We start from the raw sequence: 21177 nt of genomic DNA on the forward strand, positions 1-21177 counted from the left end.
AAGTTTTAAATGCAGTAGGCCTAGCCTATCTGTCCCCTTTGGAATTATATTTCGAGCCTATTATGAGGTCCAGTGCGTTATGTCCTGGGATTCGGACGTGCCGGGTGGTTATGAGGAGCAATATGAGAGAGAAATTTGATGATCATTGATCAAACGCTAGGCTATGTCATCTTTGGCCAGGTGCGAGGGCTATCAGACGTGAGGCCAACGGACCAAATGTTGCTGTTTTCATGAACACAAAAGTAAAGTTGGGTGACCCTCCCTCCTAGACTAAAAAAAGTTGGGTGACTCTCCCCTCAACAAAGAATAAAAAGACATGACCCTCCCCTATTTTCCTCCGGTGGTCCATTCCATAAATACCGAACGGTCCCAAGCTTAGCCAGAAGTTTAGCCAAATGTGGACGTGGTAGTCTTGAGTCAGGTAGCTCTTTGTCCTCTTTGATCTTCATTTGCGAGTTGCGCACAAAGAAACGTGCTGCTAACACCGATGTTAGCACGTTAACCATAGCTAAATAATGTTAATATTCACAGTGGCAAATAACGAACTTTCAAACTAGCTATGTTATTTATTGGCAACACAACATGGAACAACTGAGACTTACCTAATTGAGTTGCGTTTCTGTTCAGAGGAACAGCTCTTATGAGAAGCGCTTAGTTCATGACATGTAGGCTAGCTGGTCTTGTTGACGTTCTTCAAACTGACACCACCTGTGACAAGATGACGCAAACAAGTAACTGAAATGTGTATCAGTTTTTAGGGTAATAATTGTAGCTTCAATTTTATATTGACGATGAAAGAAATATTTTTTGTTCACTGGGCTACACCACTGACATGAATGTCCCCCTCTTGTGTGTGCCCAATTCTCAAATCACAAACTCAATACGAATGGACACTGACACTGTGTCATGCTGAATAGTTGTCTCTGTGTTTTGTCTTCCAGCTTGTCCATCTGGGACCTACAAGCCAGAGGCAGCACCTGGAGGCCTAAGCACCTGTATCCCCTGCCCATACCAACACCACACCTCCCAACCAGGCAGCACTGCCCTCAGCGACTGTGTATGCCAGGAGGGCTATAAGGCTTCAGGCAAGACCTGCGAAGGTAACTTAATAGTTAAAAAACATATTATGAATCCAAAATGTTACTGGATAACAGTTACAGAAAAGTACCTGTAAAGAATTAAATTCTAAGTTAGGAGGCGCGCACATCCGAAAACTAGCAGGTGCCGAATTCCAAAGGTTTAGAACATAAGAACAAAGTTGAATCCGCACACTGAGCTCCACGTTGACTATTTAATCACCAAGAAGTAACTTTTCGGGCTACTGCCCTTCTTCAGACTTACCTTAACCTGTAAAGAATTAACAATCTCAGATTTAAGGTAGGATAGCACCTTGCCCTATGCGAGTTGTTCAAGCAGGAACACTACTTTTACTGATCCATGGACACACTAAGGATATAGTCATTCATGTTTGGTCCATTTTAATTTCCACTTATCTAATGGAAATCACAATGCAGTGAAGTTATGTACTTCATACTACCTCATGGTGTGTCTGGGAATGGAACTATGGAAGATATCAGCCTTGCTAACAGCATGAACAATTGAGTTGTGGGGGAGTAGGCCTATAGTTTTAGAACTGGGTCCAGGGCTAAGATCTTTATTATTCCACTGCCTTACAGTCCAAGCAAATTAATTTATGACACCTATGGGATGTTTCTCAGTTTTATCCTTGGGCTAATAAACGATATTTGGCTTTGGTATCACTCGTTTGTCCTTGTCCTGACTGCATCTTTTTATTCTCTGCTCTCTCTCTCCCCCCCCCCTCTCTCACTCTCTCTCTTTCTCTCTTTCCCCTCCCTTTCCCTAGTGGTCCACTGTCCAGAGCTGTTGCCGCCAGAAAATGGCTTCTTCATTCAGGGCTTGTGTAATAACCAGTTCAACGCCGCCTGCGGCGTGCGCTGCAAGCCAGGCTTCGAGCTGCAGGGCAGCGGAATCCGTCTGTGCCAGCCCGACGGCACCTGGTCAGGGGCGGAGGCCAGCTGCAGGGGTGAGTAAGCAAGCAGACAGTGTGGACGGAAGGAGGGAAGGAGTCCAGTCCACAGAGCACGCTCAGTCGGGATGGCCTTTTGGACTTCAACCGCTTTTGGCATGCAAGTCTTCATGGAGTCTGTCTCTGCCATGCCCCTCCCTATTGTCTTCCCCTCCATTTGTCATGCTCAGGCACTTTCCCTTTTTTTCATTCTTTCTTTCTTTCTTTTTTTTTTCTTTGTAGTTTTTCCTTTTGTTCTCTCCTCTCTAATCACTGTTGTTTTTGATGAGAACATCTTGCCTTTTATAGACGTTTCATTTATTACTGCATGACTGGAAGCGTTTCAGAGAGCTCTGAGATGCCTGACCTTTTAGTTTTGGTGAATGTGTTTTTTCAACGCCATTAAAATGGTTAATGTGCTAATATTCACCTGTCCATCAGCCAGCGGTTTAGGCTTAGCTGGCGGGATGCTCGTAAATGTATCCTTGTGTGTCAACATGGCCGCTGCGGATTGTCTTCATATGTAAAGCAAGAGGACTGAATGGAGGCGAATGGAAAAACGGAAAGATCACTCTCCAGCGCTAGCTATAAGCAAAAATGCTAATATGATCCTCTCTCTTGCTCTGTCTCACTCTCCTTCCTCTCTGCCTGTCTCTTTCTTCCTGTTCTACGCATACATACACAGACACACAACCACACACATACAGAAAGTAGGTGCAGAGACACACGCTACACCACATAGCGTAGTGGGACCTCCCGCACTGGACGGCTTGAGGGTTGGGGCTTCGGTGCGTCCCTGGCGATGAAAGCCGAGACGCTAAGTGCTCTTCGAGAGACCTCAGGCTAAGCGGGCCAAGCCGTGTTGGATCAACACTATTCTGGGTGCTCTGTTTTGAAAGAAATTACAGGTCCCAGAAATCCTCGCCGCAGACTCGGCCTGGTGCCTTTCGCCCATTTTGTTTCCTTTCTTCTTTTGGAAGCCCGCTGCTACGCCCCGCTATGTGTGTGCACTGGCTCGGTGGCTGGTAGCTACTGCTGCCACCACCACACTATTCTCAGGGTTGAAATGTGACACTGCTGGTCACAAGTGAGCCTCAACACAAAACAGGCACCAGCTAACTGACCTCTGAATGTTTACGTTGAATCTGTCATGTATTATATTACATATGTATAATATAATTAGTGAACCTTTAGAGTTATCCAGGTAAAGATAAAGATAAGGTTTTTGGCAGAGGCCACTTACAGAGGGGTAGGGAATCGAACCCGGGTCATCCACACATGAATGAAAGGTGCATATGAACGAACTTAGCTTTTTCTCCAATATGTTTTGAGGTTTTCCTAATGGTGTATTTTCTTGTGTGTGTGTGTGTTTTTATGCAGTGCGCTCGTGTCCTAAATTGTCGGCACCGCCCCATGGCCAGGTGAACTGCTCCGAGGGTGGTATCCCCCACAGGGTGAAGTGTGAGGTGCGCTGTGCCAAAGGCTACCGGCTGGTGGGCAACGCCAGGCTGACCTGCCAGAGCAACTCCCAGTGGAACGGGCCCCTGCCACGGTGTGTGGGTAAGCCTGCAAGTCTCTTAAATGGGTATCTCTGTGTGAGACAGCCTGTATGTATACAGAATGTATATATCCATGTGTCTGAATGTGTATATCCATGTGTCTGAATGTGTGTGTGTGTGTGTGTGTGTGTGTGTGTGTGTGTGTGTGTGTGTGTGTGTGTGCGGTGTGTGTGTGTGTGTGTGTGTGTGTGTGTGTGTGTGTGTGTGTGTGTGTTGTTAACCAGTCATCCAAGTGAGGCTATTTTTATATATCAGTTGTGTATCTTAGCGTTATCAGTTTCTCTGTGGTAGTGTGGTTTTAACATACTGTATGTGTCTGTACAGTATACGTATGTGTGGGGTTTTATGTTCCCTATGTGTTTATCTGCATATATGAGTACTTGTGCAGTGCACTATAAATCAAGATAACATTGTTTCAGTATTGTTATATTTGTATCAGAGCACATTTCAAGAAACTTGGTCACTGAGTAAAGGTTTTTAAAATTGTTTGTGTAGTAGGGTGACCCGTGCTTTGCCCCAGAGTTAAAAATATGCCCATACATAATGAATACAGAAGGAAGTAACATTCATCATCCAAGCCATGCCGCATCAAACGCATGGTGACGTGGAGCTGACGTCCTTTGCTCCAGATTTTTTTTGGTCTTTTTGTCCCCCTCACACACACAGACACACACCCACACACACCCACACACAGACACACACACACACACAGACACACACACACACACACACACACAGACACACACCCACACACACACACACAGACACACACACAGACACACATACACACACACACACACACACACACACACACACACACACACACACACACACACAGAGCTTGCAGGGCACAGTGGTTGCACATATGGTCTGGATTTGTGCTCAGCCACACTACATCACCCCAGAGAGAGAATATATCTGTCCTCTCATAACAAAGAGCCACCGTGTCTATCACACACACACACACACATTTACTGTATACTCCTCATGCGTCACACACTCAAACATATACATACAGTACATATATACTGTAGTTATTCTCACGCATAGTTAAACCAGTAAAGTTTTTAATAGCAGGTGTGTGCGTGTGTATGTCAGTGTTTATGTGCAAGCTTACATGCCTGAATGTGGTGGGGTGTGTAGTGGTGTGTGCAGACAACAGTGTACTCACACATGTGTGCTTGTGTTTGGGTATGTTTATATGGATATGTGCATCACTAGACAAGGGTGTGTGTGCATGTGTGTCTGCACTGTATACAGTATGTCTGCATGTTTCTGTGTGTGAGTATGTTTATTATGTTTATATAGATATTAAATCACCATGATCACGCTGGAGAAGAGCTTTTGGCTCGAAACGTTTGTGTGGCGATTGCAAGTTGTTTTAAGGAACTGTGATTGCTGTCTTTTTTCAATACATTCATTATGCCAGAGTAAGGATTCAGCACCCAGTTGACTTTTGGTCCATTGATCTAAGCTATATGTGGATCACTAGACAAGGATGTGTGTGTGTGTGTGTGTGTGTGTGTGTGTGTGTGTGTGTGTGTGTGTGTGTGTGTGTCTGTCTCTGTCTATACTGTACAGTATGTCTGTGTGTGCGTGCGTGCGCTCACATATGTCTGTACTGTATATGTCTGCATGTTTCTGTGTGTGTGTGTGTGTGTATGTGTGTGTGTGCTGTATATGTCTGCATGTCTGTGTGTGGCAGCTCTGCCTCTTCTCACCCCTGTGAGTCACCGATCCACGTTTGGAGTCCGGCAGCAGCCGTCTGCATGCCTTGCCTGAGCGCCCAGACGCTCCTCTCTCTTCCTCTCCCCTCCTCTCCTCTCCTCTTGTCTCCACTCTCTTTCTCTCCCCATCCTCTCCTCCCCTTTCCTCTCCTCTTCTCTTCTCCTGTCCTCCTCTGTCATCCTCTCTCCTCTCCTGTCCTCTCCTCTCCTCTATCCTCCCCTCTTCCCCCTCTCCTCTCCTCTGCTCTTCCCCCTCTCCTCTCCTCCTCCCCTCTCTACTCTCTTCTCTTCCTCCCCTCTACCCCCCTGTCCTCCCCTCCTCTTTTCCCCTCTGCCCTATTCTCCTCTCCCCTCCTCTCCCCTCTTCCCTCCTCTCTTCTCCTCTCCTCTTTTCTCTTATTCTCTTCTTCTCCCTTCTCCTATCTTCTCTCCCCTCTCCTCCCCTCCTCCTCCTCTCCTCTCCTCACCCCTCTCCTCTTCTCCCCACTCCTCTCCTCTCCTCTCCTTGCCTCTCTTCTCCTCTCCTCCCCTCTCTTCTCCTTCCCTCCTCTCTCCTCTCCTCCCCTCTTCTCCCCTCTCCTCTCGTCTGCCGCCTCTGTTTATCAGCCCCATCAGGCCCTGCACCTCTGATTGAGTTACAGTTTGTTTGTGTGAATGTCTGAACGCCGGCTACACTGTCATTATGCCTAATGCCTCCACTGCGGGTTGCTGTGTTTGTTTAGGGGTTTCCCCCTCCTGCGCTCTCTCTCTCTTTTCTACCTCTCTCACTCTCACTCTTGCACTTTCCCTTCGTCTCCGACTCTCTCTCTTTTCTACCTCTCACTCTCTACTCCCTCTTTCATTCTTACTCTCTCACCACCTTTCTGTTGAACTCCATTCTACTCTCTTTGTTGAACTACAGTGTATGCCTTTCTTTCTTTCTTTCTTTCTTACTTTCTGTCTCTCTCTCTCTATCTCTCTGCCTCTTCCTCATTCCTCAGTCTTTCTGTCATCTGTCATACATCTGAGTAATTGCCCCCCTCTCTCTGTTTTAGATGTTTTATCACATTTTCGTCAGAGCTTCCCTTTTACTTGCCTCATTTCATTTCTTAGAGGACGCAAACACTACTCAAAGTCATTTTTCCACTCCAAAGATATTTTTCCTCGCCCCTTCTCTCTCTCTCTTTCTTTCTCTCTCTCTCTTTCTCTCTCTTTCTCTAAGTTACAGTGCATCCAAGAATGCACGAGGCCCATGCCAGTAACAGTTTTGTGGTTGGTTTTGTTCTTAGATGTCATTTCCGTGGACGTTTTTGCGCTTGCTGCGCACTAATTTACAGCTTTAGGGATCGTCGCCGGCTTCTCTGGAAGAAGCGGGCCTGCTGACCAGAAAACTCATTACAGCCAGAAATGAGTGTTTTTGTCACGGTTTGACAAATCATTTCTCGTAACTGCAAGTATCAGAGTAGAGGCTAGTGTAATTATATCTGGCGTCAGTCAAACTGGATTGCCACTGTGTGCTTGTGGATTTTAACCATATACCCGCCTCTCTCTCTCTCTCTCTCTCTTTCTCTCTCTCTCTCTCTCTCTCTCTCTCTTTCTCTCTCTCTCTCTCTCTCTCTCTCTGCTGCTCATCTCCTCTCCTTCACCGCTCCACCTCTCTTCTGTCTCTTTTCTCGTCTCATCTTATCACTTCACTGTTTGCGTCATCCTCTTATCGGCTCTGTTCTTACCCTCTTCTCTCCTCTTCTCCTGTTCCCCCTCTCCTCTCTTCCTCCTCCTCTCCCCTCCTCTCTTCTCCTCCTCTCGTCCTCTCCTCCTATCTTCTCTCCCCTTTTAGAGGTGAGGTGCCCTCCCATTGTCCCACAGAAACATGTCCTTCTGTCGCCCCCTGCCTGCGGATCGAGGGAGCTGAGGAGCGGGGCCTCCTGCCGACTGAACTGTCGCCCGGGTTACCGTCTCCAGGGCGACTCACCCGTGCGATGCCTAGCCACTGGGGAGTGGAGTCCAAACCTGCATAAAGCATCATGTGTAGGTACGACGTGTGTGTATGTGTGTGTGTGAGTATGAGTGTGTGTGTGTGTGTGTGTTGGTGTGTGTAGCTTACACATGCATGTCTGTATTAGTCGATGCCCAGCGGGGTGTAGCGGTGCGGGAAACATATGCACAGTATTAGCAATGTTCCGTGTTTATGAAGTCCCAAGTTACCAAACACTTTTCAAGTGAAACAGGCGCATATTCCTCAGTGGTTCCAACAAACAAAGCGAAGCCGTTAAACCAAACAGGGGGGGAAGGCAACATCCGAAACAGGCACGGAAACACTAACAGCAATAAAGCAATATGTAACGGACAAGCTATGCAGACTCATGGAGTCATCCAGCTCTTAAGCTCGAACAGTCCGCCATCACCCCCGTCATCCGCGCCCGCCTCGGCCTGCCCTCCGCACCTCTCCGTGTGTTTTACGATGGGAAAAGTGAGGGAGGAAGACGCAGTCGCACAGCTGACGGCCTTCCAGGCGCTCTCGTCAGCGCTATTACTTAAGCGCAGAAGTATTTCCCTGCTTAATGGGGGAGAGAAGGCGCAGGTGGGTTTGATTAGGAGGGCGGCTCGCCGGGCTTTGTTCTGCCGTGGCAGATGCTGTAACGGACGGGGCGTAGGTGGGGGGGAGGAGGGGGGGGGGGGGTGGGCAAGGGGTGGCTCGGAGCAGGGTGGCTTGCATCCTGCACATAATTGGAACAGATGAGTCTCTGTCAGCCAGTTTCAGCTGGCATGAGCCGTATGAAGAATGAGGATGACTCGAGTCGTAGGGGGGTAGGAATGAGCTACAGGTTCTGCCGATGACGATCACTACCTGTCACCTACATTAGGTTGGCTCATTTAATGGAACAAATGGGGTTCATTGACTTTGGTTGGGTTTAAAAGCTGAACACAATTAAAACTCATTACAATGTTTTCTGTCGGCTTATCATTTTGAAATGTACTACTGGATGCACCCACACCATCTAAGTCCTGCTGTTTAAATGGAGCACAGGGATAGATGTCCTCAGCACTTCCAGCACGATCAAACAGGTGCATAGCAGGGACTCATAAGCTCTCCATTCGTGCAAGGATGAACTGGATAATTGGCATAGCACTGAGATCATTAATTGTGTCATTGACTCTGGCCCAGTGTTTGGCTTTAAGGCTAATTGAGAACAGCAGTGTTGCTATTGAAGCGCCGCTGCACTGCGAGGCTAATTGGGACCAGCTCTGTCGCGTTTTGAAGACCGGCACTGACTCACCCCCGCCGCCCAGCCTAGTCCCAGGCGATAACAAGCCGCTCGCGCGACTTGCGCTAAATTGGTGTTCCTTTGAGTCCTCGTGCCACGCTCCGTTTGTTTGTGTCTGCCCCCCCCCACCCCCTCCTTTCATGTGGTGCTGTCCTTCCATTTGTTTTCCCGTTTGCCTTCCTCCTCAGATTCCGAGCCGCCGTGGATCCAGTGCCCCGAGGGTGTCATCACGGAGGCCGGAAAGCATCAAGGCTTGGCTAACGTCAGCTGGAGCCCGCCAATGGCGGGCGACAGCTCCGGAGACGAAGTGAGTCCTCAATCCCTTCCTGGAGTCATCTCGCTTCAGACTGGCCCATGACAATATTTGTCTTATGATGAGATAACCACACTGTGCCTCAGAGAGCCTCCTCAGGATTATTCCCATTGGCAGAAGCCTCTGGCTGAATAATCTAATTTGGAGTTGATTACGACATGTGTTGACTCCTAGCTCACCTCCCCCTGTTCTCCACATCAGTGCTGACACTCACACTGTGTTCACCTTTGACCCCTGCAGGTCACAGTCCAGGTGACGCCCGTCTTAAACTCGCATCAGCTCTTTCCCATCGGATCGGCGGTGATGACCTACACAGCCACTGACCGCTCCGGGAACAAGGCCAACTGCTCTTTCACAGTCACTGTTATTGGTGGGTTCAACTCAAGACACAGCCCATCGCTGTCTGATGACAAACATGTGTGACTAATAAACTCTTAGGTAGCCTCTACAGAGAAAAGGGGAAAGGTTGATGTATTGCTGTGCAATTAGTTAGCAAAACTGTCTCGCTACATTTTTTATTTTTTTTTATCTATGTATTTAGATGATGCTTTTATCCAAAGTGACTTACAGAGACCAATTGCAGGGATCAGTCCTCCTGGAGTAACTCTGGCTTAACTTTTTCTTGTAACCGTCTTTATGTGGCTCTTCTGAGATTAAAAAAATAATACATTTGGTAAAAGTGGCTCTCCAGGCAAAAAAGGTTACCGACCCCTGTCCTTGAGTAACTCTGGCTTAAGTGCCTTGGTCAGGGCAGCAGTGATGAACGTATTAAAGAGATCCTAACACAATTAAATGTTATTGTTATGCCGTGGCTGGTTTTTATTTTACCTTGATGTGCAACCATGACAGGTGGTGACATTTAGCCGACTAAATCCCATTAAACCCTCTCTCTCTTTCCACAGACTCCGAGCCACCCATGATTGACAAGTGCAGGTCTCCACCCACTGTGGAGGCGACGGGCGCGGAGACGGCCGTCGTCTGGGAAGAGCCTCAGTTTTCCGACAACTCAGGTATCCGCCCGGACAGAGCAGAGCTACGGGGAGGAGGGGACGGTTCCTCGTCGCCGGCTTAGCGGAGACAACGTTTTAGGGCAGGCCCTGGAAAAGCGCGCATGCTACTCTGTCACAGTCTGGCAAGACGACCATGAGAACCTGGTACCTTCAAGGGGTTTAATGCGTTTAAAACGTGTGGCGCCGACTCAGGTGCTGGAACAAACGTGTGGTAGACACATTACTTTGTATTTTGGTGGCTCTTTTGTCTCTCCCCCGAGGGACCTGGATGGCTCGGGGGAGAGGAGAGGATGGAAAGTAGGCTATCCAAGACTGGAGTAAGAGGGATTACATAAGCAACAATGGGAAATACAATAAAGCTGCAAATGATGACAATAGCAAATGGGAGGAAAAGGGAAATTCCTCTGTTTCCCATCTTGCACTTATAGAGTGTTAATGTCATGGTTGGTTAAGGTTAAAGTGAGAATATACATTTTAACTTAAAATTGTAGTCATCTTGGCACACTTTCATTAAGAGTCGTTATTATTCAGCCATTTTAACCTCACCTTTTAAGCCGTTAGCCTCACAGGATCGGTATAATAAAGGGTGATGGTTACTTAAGATGCGATATCGTTTATATAGCTTTTGTTATAAAAAAATAAATACAAAAATGTTGGATGTGAACCTTTTGGGGTTTTTTTTGCTTTAAATGGTCATAAAATATAATATGATCTTCATCTAAATCACTAGTATAGACAAACACAATGTACCCCATAATACCCCATAATAAAACATTCTTAGTGCTGGTGGAAAAAATAAGTGAACACTTTGTTTGGTATCCTCTTGGCTGGATACCCACTCCTAAGCACACTACCCATAGTACTGAATCATGTCCTTGTATGGCAGTTTGTTGATGTGTGGTTTGAAGAATGTAAACTCTTTGAGATTGCATTGTAGCCTTTTTCTGCTTTATGAAAATCAGCAATTCTTTGTTATAGGTCTTCTGAGATGAGATGGTTCTGAGATGGTTCACGTCAGAATGTTTTTTCATGAGTAGCAAACTGTTTAAGTGTTTTTATTAGTGAAAGTAGCTCTAAACCACACGCTCAAACTTGTTTCATCAATTTCTGTCTCAAATTAGCTTTTGTTGAAGCCATTCGACTTGGAGTTCACTGACTTTTTCCAACCAGCATTGTGAAGGTTTGAATGATATATTCAATATGGACAAGATCAATGCCACAGTTTGTGAAAGCAAATTGTGTTCATTATTGTTAATTCAGATGAATATCAGACAATGTTTGAAGACACATTTACACCTTAATGCAGGTGATTCCAAAGCGTTCACGTATGCTATAATGTGCATGAACAATAGGTCTCTAGAACAGCACTACCATATCAACAAAAACTACAAGTGCATCTTTAATGCTCTGTACTGCTGATGCTAGACTGGGGTGTGTCAGTAGCGTAGCTACTGTGATGAAGGCATGACCATGGAGCATAGGACCTCTGCTTCTACCACTAACCACTCACTTTTTGTACAGTTGGACACACACGTACATGCACGTGCAGACACATGTTCTGTACACACACACACACACATGCACACACACACACGCATGCACTCAAATATTCACATTTTGCGACTTTCCTGCCAGAGGGCCCGCAGTGCCCCACACAGTCACACAGGAATAGCTTGCGGTTGCCCCACGAACCAAGATGGCAGGCCGACGTCACTCGGGCCCTTCTCCGACGTCAGCGTGTTTTGTTTTTCCATGTCCGCACCCTGAGTGGCGGGCGGCTATATTAAGCAGCCGTGGTCAGGGAGACACCGTCTCTCTCCGCCAGGGCCAGCCAGACATGTGTCAGACGGCCTCGGAAACCAGATCTCACTCTCTCTCAAACACTCTTTCTCTCTATCGCTCTTTCTAAATCTCTCTCACACTCTCACTCTCTCTACCATGCACTCCCTCTCTCTCTCTCTCTCTCTCTCTCTCTGTTTCTTTCCGTGTCCTCTCCTCCTGTCCATCAAGGATGCCTTTTACTTTCTCTCTCTCTCTCTAAAGATGCCCTTGTCACTCTATTTCCCCTCCTCTGTTGAGTGAGAAGACGTTTATCTGTTTTTCTTTTCTTTTTCTCTCTCCTCTTTTCGCTCAACTGTGGAAACAGTCTGAGGTGAGCTCCATAAAACTGACTGCGCTGCAGCAGTTTGTTCGCCTCGCTCATGTTTTTTCGCTCCCCACGTGTGCTTTTGTGTACTTAAGCCGTCCAGACACCAGCAATTACCCCTTCCCTGGCCAAGGGCAGCATTATTTTGAAGCCATGTAATGGCCAGACGAGCCAGTCTCACATGTCGACATGCCCTGGTTTATTAGACGCTGTTTAACGGCTCCCCCGGTCTGACTCATACTGTGTGTAGCTGTGGTCGTGATGTGATAAAAGTGGACCGCATCAGCTACTGGGAGCCATGTCTTCATCAGCAACAACTTTGAAGAGGTTTCTGTTACATTACAAAAGGAAATGTCGATCTGATCAGTTGAGGGAAATTTTGAGCAGGTTACTTCAATGTTATTGATACTGATACATTTGAGGTTAAAAACCAGAAAGCAGCTTGGGTAGATTTGGGACCGTGTATCTGTGTATGAAATGTGCAGGGCATGTTGTCAGTAGCAGTAAGGAGTAAAAGTGGTCTTTTTAGTGTAGGACAACTAGGCTTAATGTATGTATGGGAGTCCGGTTGTGGTTATTTTCACTGTAAGGCGTCATGGTTTTGGTGTCGTTGCCTGCAGGAGCTCGCCTCAACATCTCCAGCACTCACACGCCCGGTGCCCTGTTCCCTGACGGCGAAACCTCGGTCTTCTACACCGCCACCGATTCCTCTGGCAACAACCGCACCTGTGAACTCGTCATCACTGTTCAAGGCATGTGCCCAGACTTGTGTTTCATTTGGCTAGGCTGTGACCAAACAGTTACATCAATATTGAATTGATTGTGAAGATTTATACACATAAATTTAACACTGCAATGATGCAGAATTCTAGGAAAAGAACTTTATTACCTCAATAATGAGGCAATGAGGAATAACACATTACCCATTGTGCTATAATTGTGGAACACATTGAGCCTAATAGTCTCCTTTTGAGATTTATAACTGAAGATTACATCATATTTGCCGAAGATTTGTGTATCTATTTAAATAATGTATCTTGTTCATCCATCCCACACCAGGGAAGAAGTGTGTGCAGCCGTACGTCCCGGTGAATGCGGACTTTACCTGTGTGGAGAAGGACGAGGGGGTCAACTGCACACTGCGCTGCCAGGAGGGCTACAGTTTTACCCAGGATGCCGTGCACAGCTACTTCTGTGCTCATAATGGGGTCTGGCTACCACCCCGCTCCCCAGACCGGCCCGACTGCTCCTGTGAGCCTCCCTCTCACACACACTCTCACCCTCTCTCCCTCTCACACACACTCTCACCCTCTCTCCCTCTCACACACACTCTCACCCTCTCTCCCTCTCACACACACTCTCACCCTCTCTCCCTCTCACACACCCTCTCTCCCTCTCACACACACTCTCACCCTCTCTCCCTCTCACACACACTCTCACCCTCACACACACTCTCACCCTCTCTCCCTCTCACACACTCTCACCCTCTCTCCCTCTCACACACCCTCTCTCCCTCTCACACACACTCTCACCCTCTCTCCCTCTCACACACACTCTCACCCTCTCTCCCTCTCACACACTCTCACCCTCTCTCCCTCTCACACACACTCTCACCCTCTCTCCCTCTCACACACCCTCTCTCCCTCTCACACACACTCTCGCCCTCTCTCCCTCTCACACAAACACACACACACACAACCTATCTCTCACTCTCTCACACTCTCGCTCTCTCACACTCTCTCTCTTCCTCTGTCTCTCTTCCTCTGTCTCACCTTCTCCTCTCTGTTTCCTCTTCTCTCTCTCTGTCTCTGAGTCCCCCTCCTTCACAATTTTCACTTTGTTGTGTATCTACTTTTAATGAAATATGAGTCCGTATGTTACTCAGCACATGAATCTCCTGCACAGTTTGGTGTATCTAACTGTCACACTGTCCATCTCAGTGAACAGAGTGGCCAACAATGGCCTCAAGCCCTTCGAGATGCTCTTCAAAGCCTCCAGATGTGACGACCAGGACATGCTCAAGTCTTTCAGAGGAGAGTTTAACACAGCCCTGAAAGACATGGTGAGAGCAAAGCAGATTTCAAACACACACATACATGACGTGACATTATTGCTTGCACAGGCAGGCCTTGAGACATCTTCATTTATGTTGTGCTGCTGTATTAATAAAATCACATTGAATTAAATTGCAAATGTGTAAGTGGCAACCTTTCTCTCTCTCTCTCTCTCTCTCTCTCTCTCTACCTCTCTCTCCCTTTGCAGGTCCCAGAATTATGCGCTGGTGATGATATTGCCTGCAAGCTGGAGGTGATGTCACAGGGCCAGTGTCTGGAGTACGACTATTATGAGAATGGATTTGCAATAGGTTGGTCTCACTTTCAGTTCAGTGCAATAGGTTGGTCTTACTTTCAGTTCAGCTCCGGCTCCTGTAACCCCATAACTGTTTTCACAGAGGTTCAGGAAATCGCATGAAACCATACGGTATCTTGGGTACCAATTACTCCATGCAAAGAAAATTGAGGGTTTATCAGTGACAGAACTGCTGTGATTTATTCTTCCCCTGCATCTCTGGAGAGTTGGTGCTTGCTCCACCCTTCTCCTGTGTCTGCTCTTAACGGAGCTCCTCCACCCTTCTCCTGCTTGTTCTCCGTCTTCTCCAGGTCCTGGGGGCTGGGGCAACAACTGGGGCTCGCAGAATGGGCAGGACTACGCCTACTTTGACGCTGGCTACGCCACCGACAGCCAGGGGCCCCCCATGCAGCAGGACGCGCCTGCCTCCCCCCGGGCCACTTACCCCCGGGCTACTTACCCCCGGGGCACCAGCTACCCCCGCAGCAATTATGCCCTGAGAGCCAAGAGACACCGCAAGATCGCCGGGCCGACCCGGGACCAGAAGATCCAGATCAACTTCAACATCACCGGTACGGACAACGTGAGGGCAGCTGTGTCCATCTCAATCATTACCACATGCAAACTGCAGCTGGCAGAGATAGGGAAGAACACGCAGGAAGCAGAGGACACTGCTTGTTGATTAATGTGCCTCTTATTACTCAGAAAAAGGTGGAGAGGCTATTTTATGATATCAGAATCACTCAGATGTCAAAGAAACTCTAAACACCAACAAATGTTTTGTGATTCTGGAACATTCTTTTTAACAGAGATTTTCTCCACAAATTCTTTGTGAGATAAACCGATTGATTGATACACCATAGATACATGAAAGATCTTTTTATAATCTTCATGACCCTGTCCATATAATGCCTTCTTACGAACAATATTAACAAACAATAGCCAGGCTACTTGACGTGATGGCTTCTTAATTTACATGACGTGATCTGCTTAAGTCCCACTTAACATGGCCTCATTTCCCCAGCAAGCATCCCGCTGCCCTTGCGGAGGAACGACTCGGTGGAGGTGGTCAACCAGCGTCGGCTGCTGCGGGCCCTGGAGCAGCTGACCAACCGGCTGAAGCGCACGCTCAGCAAGCAGCCCTTCACCTCCTTCCACGTCTCCTCCGAGATGATCGTGGCTGACCCCAAGTCCCTCGAGAGCAAGCGGGCCGCCCTCTACTGCCGCCCGGGCTCCGTGCTCAAGGGCCGCATGTGTGGTAAGTTGGAGCCTTTGTGTCTGGCGTGTTCTGTCTTTTGTTTCCTAACTTTCTAGATGTCAAATTCTAAAGATCCCTTTGGTGTCATTCTGTCTACTGTAATTGTATAAATGGTTTACTGATGCATTTATTTCAAACAAGCCACTATATTTTCACTTCTACACTCTTAATGGAAAGAGATGAATTAAAAAGAACCCACTAAGGAATTTTCGAGGGTCTTTATTAACACATTTAAGGCTCACAAAGGTGTCATCCTTTGATGAAGCTTCTTAATGGTAGTGGAGATGGTGGAGGGGCAGAGTAACGCTAACTCCAACGTAAGACACCTGAATGCATATAGCCCTCATAAAGCATACCATAATCCTTTAAGAGTTAAGGTGATGACACTTTGAGCAGTGTTGTTAAGCAGTGTTACTGACTGGTGTTGTTTGGGCTCTTTCCCAAGTGTTGGTGTTGGTGTTGTTTGGGCTCTTTCTGATATCAGGCAACAAATCTCTATCTGGAGGACTTAAATCATCAGCAGGCGTGAACATGTTCTGATTGGATAATTGATTGATGATGGCAACATGTTGCCATGCTGTTGCCCATCAACATTGCTCAGAAAGTTTACCATGTACTGTATTAACATCCATGCATTGGGCTCTGACCAGCTGTCCTGTGTGTGTGTGTGTGTGTGTGTGTGTGTATGTGTGTGTGTGTGTGTGTGTGTGTGTGTGTGTGTGTGTGTGTGTGTGTGTGTGTGTGTGTGTGTGTCTCAGTCCAGTGTCCCCTGGGCACGTACTTCTCGCTGGAGTACGGCGAGTGCGAGAGCTGCTGGATTGGCTCCTTCCAGGACGAAGAGGGACAGATGGAGTGCAAGCCCTGTCCAGCCGGCTTCTCCACCGCCTACCTGCACTCCCGCAGCCAGGCCGAGTGCAAAGGTGAGCGTCGACCGTCCAGCTCAAGCGTCCAGCTCGTCCGCTAGGATTTGGAAGTCATAAAAGTCATAAGAAAAGTCATAAAAATGTATTAGATCCCAGTCATAGGAACTCAAAGGAGATTTAGTCTTCTAAAAGGCTACCATTTATGGACAACTTTGGTCAGCTTGTTCAAAACACAAGAACAGCTGCAGAATCCATTTCTGGGTACAGATGCAGATGGTTCGTAGTGTGAAGGTTATATCTCCATTTCAAATGCTGAAGTGCAAAGGTGAAACTTATTTGATCTACACTCCAAAGTCCCATATACATACCGTGTGTTTCTGTCACCCTGTTCATTTGGTGAAGTCATGAATCAGTTGGTCACCCTGTTCATTTGGTGAAGTCATGAATCAGTTGGTCACCCTGTTCATTTGGTGAAGTCATGAATCAGTTGGAAGAGGTCATTCTACACACCCCAGACAGAGGACAAAAATCTTTAAAAACAAATCTCACAAAATACTTGAAATGGTGGTACGCACACTTCTTGATTTCCTTTCCTTTCTTTTGTTTCATGTCATGCGTGGCTTTGAAAAAGAAGCGTGCAGAATCCTTTTTGTTAAGATTTGTTTTGCTGGTTTTGCTCTCCTCTCCTGTCTACCTGCAGAACAGTGTAAGCCTGGCAGCTCCTCCATCACGGGGCTGGAGACGTGCGAATCGTGCCCGCTGGGCGAGTACCAGCCGGAGTTTGGCACCCGCCGCTGCATCAAGTGCCCCGAGGACACCTCCACCGTCATCAGGGGAGCCCAGGACGTAAAAGAGTGCGGAGGTGAGGAGGAGGAGGAGGAGGAGGAGGAGGAGGAGGAGCTTTTTACCAGTCTTCTCAGCCCTCCCTTTGTTGGAGTTTAAAGTGCTGGAGAAATTATTTATGGGCTATTGGGCTCTGATACGATGCCAGCTCCTTCAGATCAGGAAAACACACATCCATTATTTTGAAGTTGCACCATAAATTTGTTTACGCTGGGAGATTGGTTCGCCTCATTATACTGAGGAGGTGGGGGGGGGGGGGGTGGTTGCTCTAAATGTTTTGGGAATGGAGAGTGCAGGGGAAAAAAACAAATTGGTTCGACTCTTTTAACACTATCAAGCCTCATGCAATGTATCATTTAAGCACTGATTCATACCACATAGTCACTGATACAGTAAATCTCTAATAAATCCCTCAATCTCACCTCTCTTTCTCTTTCTCTTTCTTTTTCTCTTTCTCTCTCGTTGTGTGTATCCTTTGGCCTCCACAGTACCGTGCTCCGCGGGTCACTTCTCCCGTACAGGCCTGGTACCGTGCTACCCCTGCCCGCACGACTACTACCAGCCCGAGGAGGGACGCTCCTTCTGCCTCTCCTGCCCCTTCTACGGCACCACCACCGTCAACGGGGCCACGGCCATCCAGCAGTGCTCCAGTGAGTCTCCGCTCCACGACCACCCGCCCACCCACGGGGGCAGATAGCATAGCGCACCCCCACACCCCCCACACACGGGGGCAGATAGCATAGCGCACCCCCACACCCCTCCCCGCTCACGCTAATAAATGGCAATAACGGCGCAAGGAAAAATATGCCTCAGATGAGAGGGGGGATGATGAATAAGCTCTGAGATAATCTTTTCCAGGCTTGACAGCGAGAATTATGTGCACTCCCTCTCTCTCTGTCTCTCTCTCTCTCTTTCTTCCTCACTCTGTTTCTCTCTCTCTCTCTGCCTTGTCACGTTCCGTCTTCATCCCCCCCAATTTTTCCCTCCCACTCAGGTTTTGGGTCCAGTTTCTTGCCAAAGGAGGAGAGTGCGACGTCAGCCCCTGAGGTGGACGCTGGGCCGGACTACCATGCCAGCAGTCAGGTGAGCGGCATACTCAGGACCTCCAGGCTGACCAGCCGAGGCCATTTCAAAATGTCTAATGCTCTCGGACAGTCTGTCTGTCAGCCCCTCTCTGTCTGTCTGTCTGTCTGTCTGTCTGTGTACAGTATCTATCTGTCTGTCTGTAGGCCTATACAGTATCTATTTGTCTGGGTGTCTATCTGTCTGTTTATGAATGTCTCTCTCTCTCTCTCTCTCACTCTCTCTCTCCCAAATGTGGGTCGGAGAAGGGTAGCCCGGGCCCCTTTGGAATGACGACATGGAAACAAATGTGTGCTCACTTTGCCCGCTCTGACTCAAAGCATCCCTGGCCTTTGTCTTCTGCTCCCCAGGTGTTTCACGAGTGTTTCCTGAACCCGTGTCAAAACAAAGGCATATGTGAGGAGGTGGGGGTCGGCTACGTCTGCACCTGCCAACCAGGATTCACAGGTAAGACCAGCTATCTCCACTCTCTCTCTCTCTCTCTCTCTCTCTCTCTCTTTCTCTCTGTGGCGACTGGAACATTGTGCTGTTTTGGACGACATTAGGTCCAGGTTATTTTCTTTTTTGTTTTTAGCCATCTGGATTTGTTAATCAGCGCAAGTCTGAGGTACAAATCAGGCCGCAGAAGCAAAGAGTGAAAACAGCTGGTTCAGCGAAAGCCTTGGTGCAAAACACATGAAAGGACTTTAGCTGTCTGCATTGGAGACGCATTAGCCCTGACAATGCCAATGACGGGCTTACTCGTGCCCCGACTTAACCCTCGTGATCAGCAGAAACATTCCTATGGAGCTATCGGAAGAGGACTGGTGTGGCTCAGATGAATCATTCACCCTCGTGCTTTAGGTTTACAGGAAAAATAAACTTTCGTCTGCTCTCTCTCCCTCTCTCTCTCTCTCTCTCTCTCTCTCTCTCCCTCTCTCTCTCTTTCCCTCCCTCTCTGTCTTTCTCACAGGAGCGAAGTGTGAGAGCGACATTGACGAATGCGAGTCGGAGCCGTGCCAGAACGGCGGGCTGTGCCGCGACGGCATGGGAGACTTCCACTGCCAGTGCCAGCCGGGCTTCGTAGGTATGGCACCCGTCCGCACCACACCGCACCACACCGCCGCTGCCACGGCCTGCCTCTGAGTCAGCCCGTCGGCACGCGCTCCGGTGGCGGCACTTTTTCCATGCCTGGTAGGGGATTGCCTGCCTCCTCAGGCGTGACCGACCCGACTGGCGGCGAGAGAGGGATGGCAGCGGGTTCTGGGAGTGGTGGAGTGGTGGAGAGGTGGAGGGGTGGAGTGGTGGAGGGGTGGAGTGGTGGAGGGGTGGAGAGGTGGAGGGGTGGAGAGGTGGAGGGGTGGAGAGGTGGAGGGGTGGAGGGGTGGAGGGATGGAGTGGAGGCGTGGGGGTGGTGTGGAGCGCCCGCCTGCTGCTGAAGAGGACGCCAGCCTCATGGCATGGCACAGTAATGTGGCGCGGCGGTGTGTTGTTTGTGCGTTTGTAATCGTTTGTAATTGTTTGTAATTGTTTGTTTGTTTGGGTCGTCTGGCAGGGTCGCAGTGCGAGGCGGAGGTGAACGAGTGCAGCTCCTCGCCCTGCCAGAACGGGGGCGCCTGCGTGGACAAGGTCAACTACTTCACCTGCAGCTGCGCAGACGGATACACAGGTCAGCCAGCTGGACGGTCAAAGATATTAGTGCTGTGGTTATCTTGGATACAGGCAAAAAAAAACAGTTTTGGTTACTTTTTCAGCATGTTGACGGTCTTACACAAAAAATGATCAGTTGCCTGTGAAACAGTTTTCCATATGGATATTATGGCAAAGACTCACAACACTTGACACTGTGTGTGTGTGTGTGTGTGTGTGTGTGTGTGTGTGTGTGTGTGTCTGTGTGTCTGTGTGTCTAGGCTCTCGTTGTGAGCTGGAGATAAACGAGTGTGCCTCCAGCCCGTGCCAGAATGGTGGGGCGTGTGAGGATCTGGTGGGGGAGTATGTCTGTGCCTGCATCCGAGGTTTCTCTGGGGACAACTGTGAGGTCAACGTCAACGAATGTGACAGCGCCCCCTGTCTGAATGGAGCTACCTGTGTAGATGGAGTCAATAACTTCAGGTAAGAATCTATATTGTGGATTGGACACTCATTATTTCTCCCAGCACTGCAGAATTTGACTAGAATTCAATGCTAAGTGAAATCATCATATATATATAGCACTGATTTAATTCTCAAAGATGGCTAGCCCCTGGTCAGTACCAGCGAATATCATAAAGCGTATAGCTAATGTCATGTTCATGAATTGGCTATGTGATGGCTTTGCTCCCTGGCTTGATTGTTATGCCTAATGTGGTTGCCCATTCTGCTGTGTGTTCAATGCCGAACATATATATTGTAAATAAATATACCTTACCTTACCTTACCTTACCTTACCTTACCTTACCTTACCTGTCTGTCAGGTGTGAGTGTGCCAGCGGGTACAGGGGGCCGCTCTGCGAGATCGACGAGGACGAGTGTGACCCCAACCCCTGTGAGAATGGAGCCACCTGCCTGGACGGCCCCGGCACCTTCACCTGCCGATGCCCCCCTGGGTTCAATGGAACCAGGTGTGAGACAGGTATAGACACCGTAGCGACAGAGAGAAAGAGAGCGAGAAGGAGAGAGAGAGAGAGAGAGAGAGAGGAAAAAAGGGCAGAAATGTTATCATACAGTAAAAGCTGAGAAAGGGAGAAAATAAGTTAGTAATTGGAGTGAAATTGGAAGGAGGAAAATTGAAAAATCT

At 48.2% G+C, this 21177-nt stretch overlaps 1 protein-coding gene across 4 annotated transcripts in view; it reads left to right on the forward strand.

Moving 5' to 3' along the window:
• Positions 1-21177, forward strand: part of svep1 (sushi, von Willebrand factor type A, EGF and pentraxin domain containing 1) — an 83304-nt gene that overhangs the window by 32245 nt on the left and 29882 nt on the right. For 3 of the 4 annotated variants that reach the window (XM_076289263.1, XM_076289265.1, XM_076289266.1), the window contains exons 4-25: positions 942-1100; positions 1865-2044; positions 3407-3586; positions 7129-7323; positions 8746-8864; positions 9111-9240; positions 9773-9880; positions 12647-12778; positions 13086-13277; positions 13967-14088; positions 14289-14391; positions 14687-14947; positions 15400-15633; positions 16392-16553; positions 17197-17358; positions 17828-17989; positions 18334-18422; positions 18773-18869; positions 19375-19488; positions 19957-20070; positions 20312-20513; positions 20855-21012. In XM_076289263.1, coding sequence (XP_076145378.1) covers positions 942-1100; positions 1865-2044; positions 3407-3586; positions 7129-7323; positions 8746-8864; positions 9111-9240; positions 9773-9880; positions 12647-12778; positions 13086-13277; positions 13967-14088; positions 14289-14391; positions 14687-14947; positions 15400-15633; positions 16392-16553; positions 17197-17358; positions 17828-17989; positions 18334-18422; positions 18773-18869; positions 19375-19488; positions 19957-20070; positions 20312-20513; positions 20855-21012 — 3375 coding nt within the window. Of the gene's footprint in view, positions 1-941; positions 1101-1864; positions 2045-3406; positions 3587-7128; positions 7324-8745; positions 8865-9110; positions 9241-9772; positions 9881-12646; positions 12779-13085; positions 13278-13966; positions 14089-14288; positions 14392-14686; positions 14948-15399; positions 15634-16391; positions 16554-17196; positions 17359-17827; positions 17990-18333; positions 18423-18772; positions 18870-19374; positions 19489-19956; positions 20071-20311; positions 20514-20854; positions 21013-21177 lie in introns of those variants that run through there. The other variant, XM_076289267.1, reaches the window with a different exon arrangement.

This window comes from Alosa pseudoharengus, unplaced genomic scaffold (assembly GCF_046254945.1).
Source record: "Alosa pseudoharengus isolate Yale_2024_CS ecotype anadromous, Long Island Sound unplaced genomic scaffold, YU_APseudo_1.1 YU_APseudo_1.1_scf_17, whole genome shotgun sequence".
NCBI classification, from domain to species: domain Eukaryota; kingdom Metazoa; phylum Chordata; class Actinopteri; order Clupeiformes; family Clupeidae; genus Alosa; species Alosa pseudoharengus.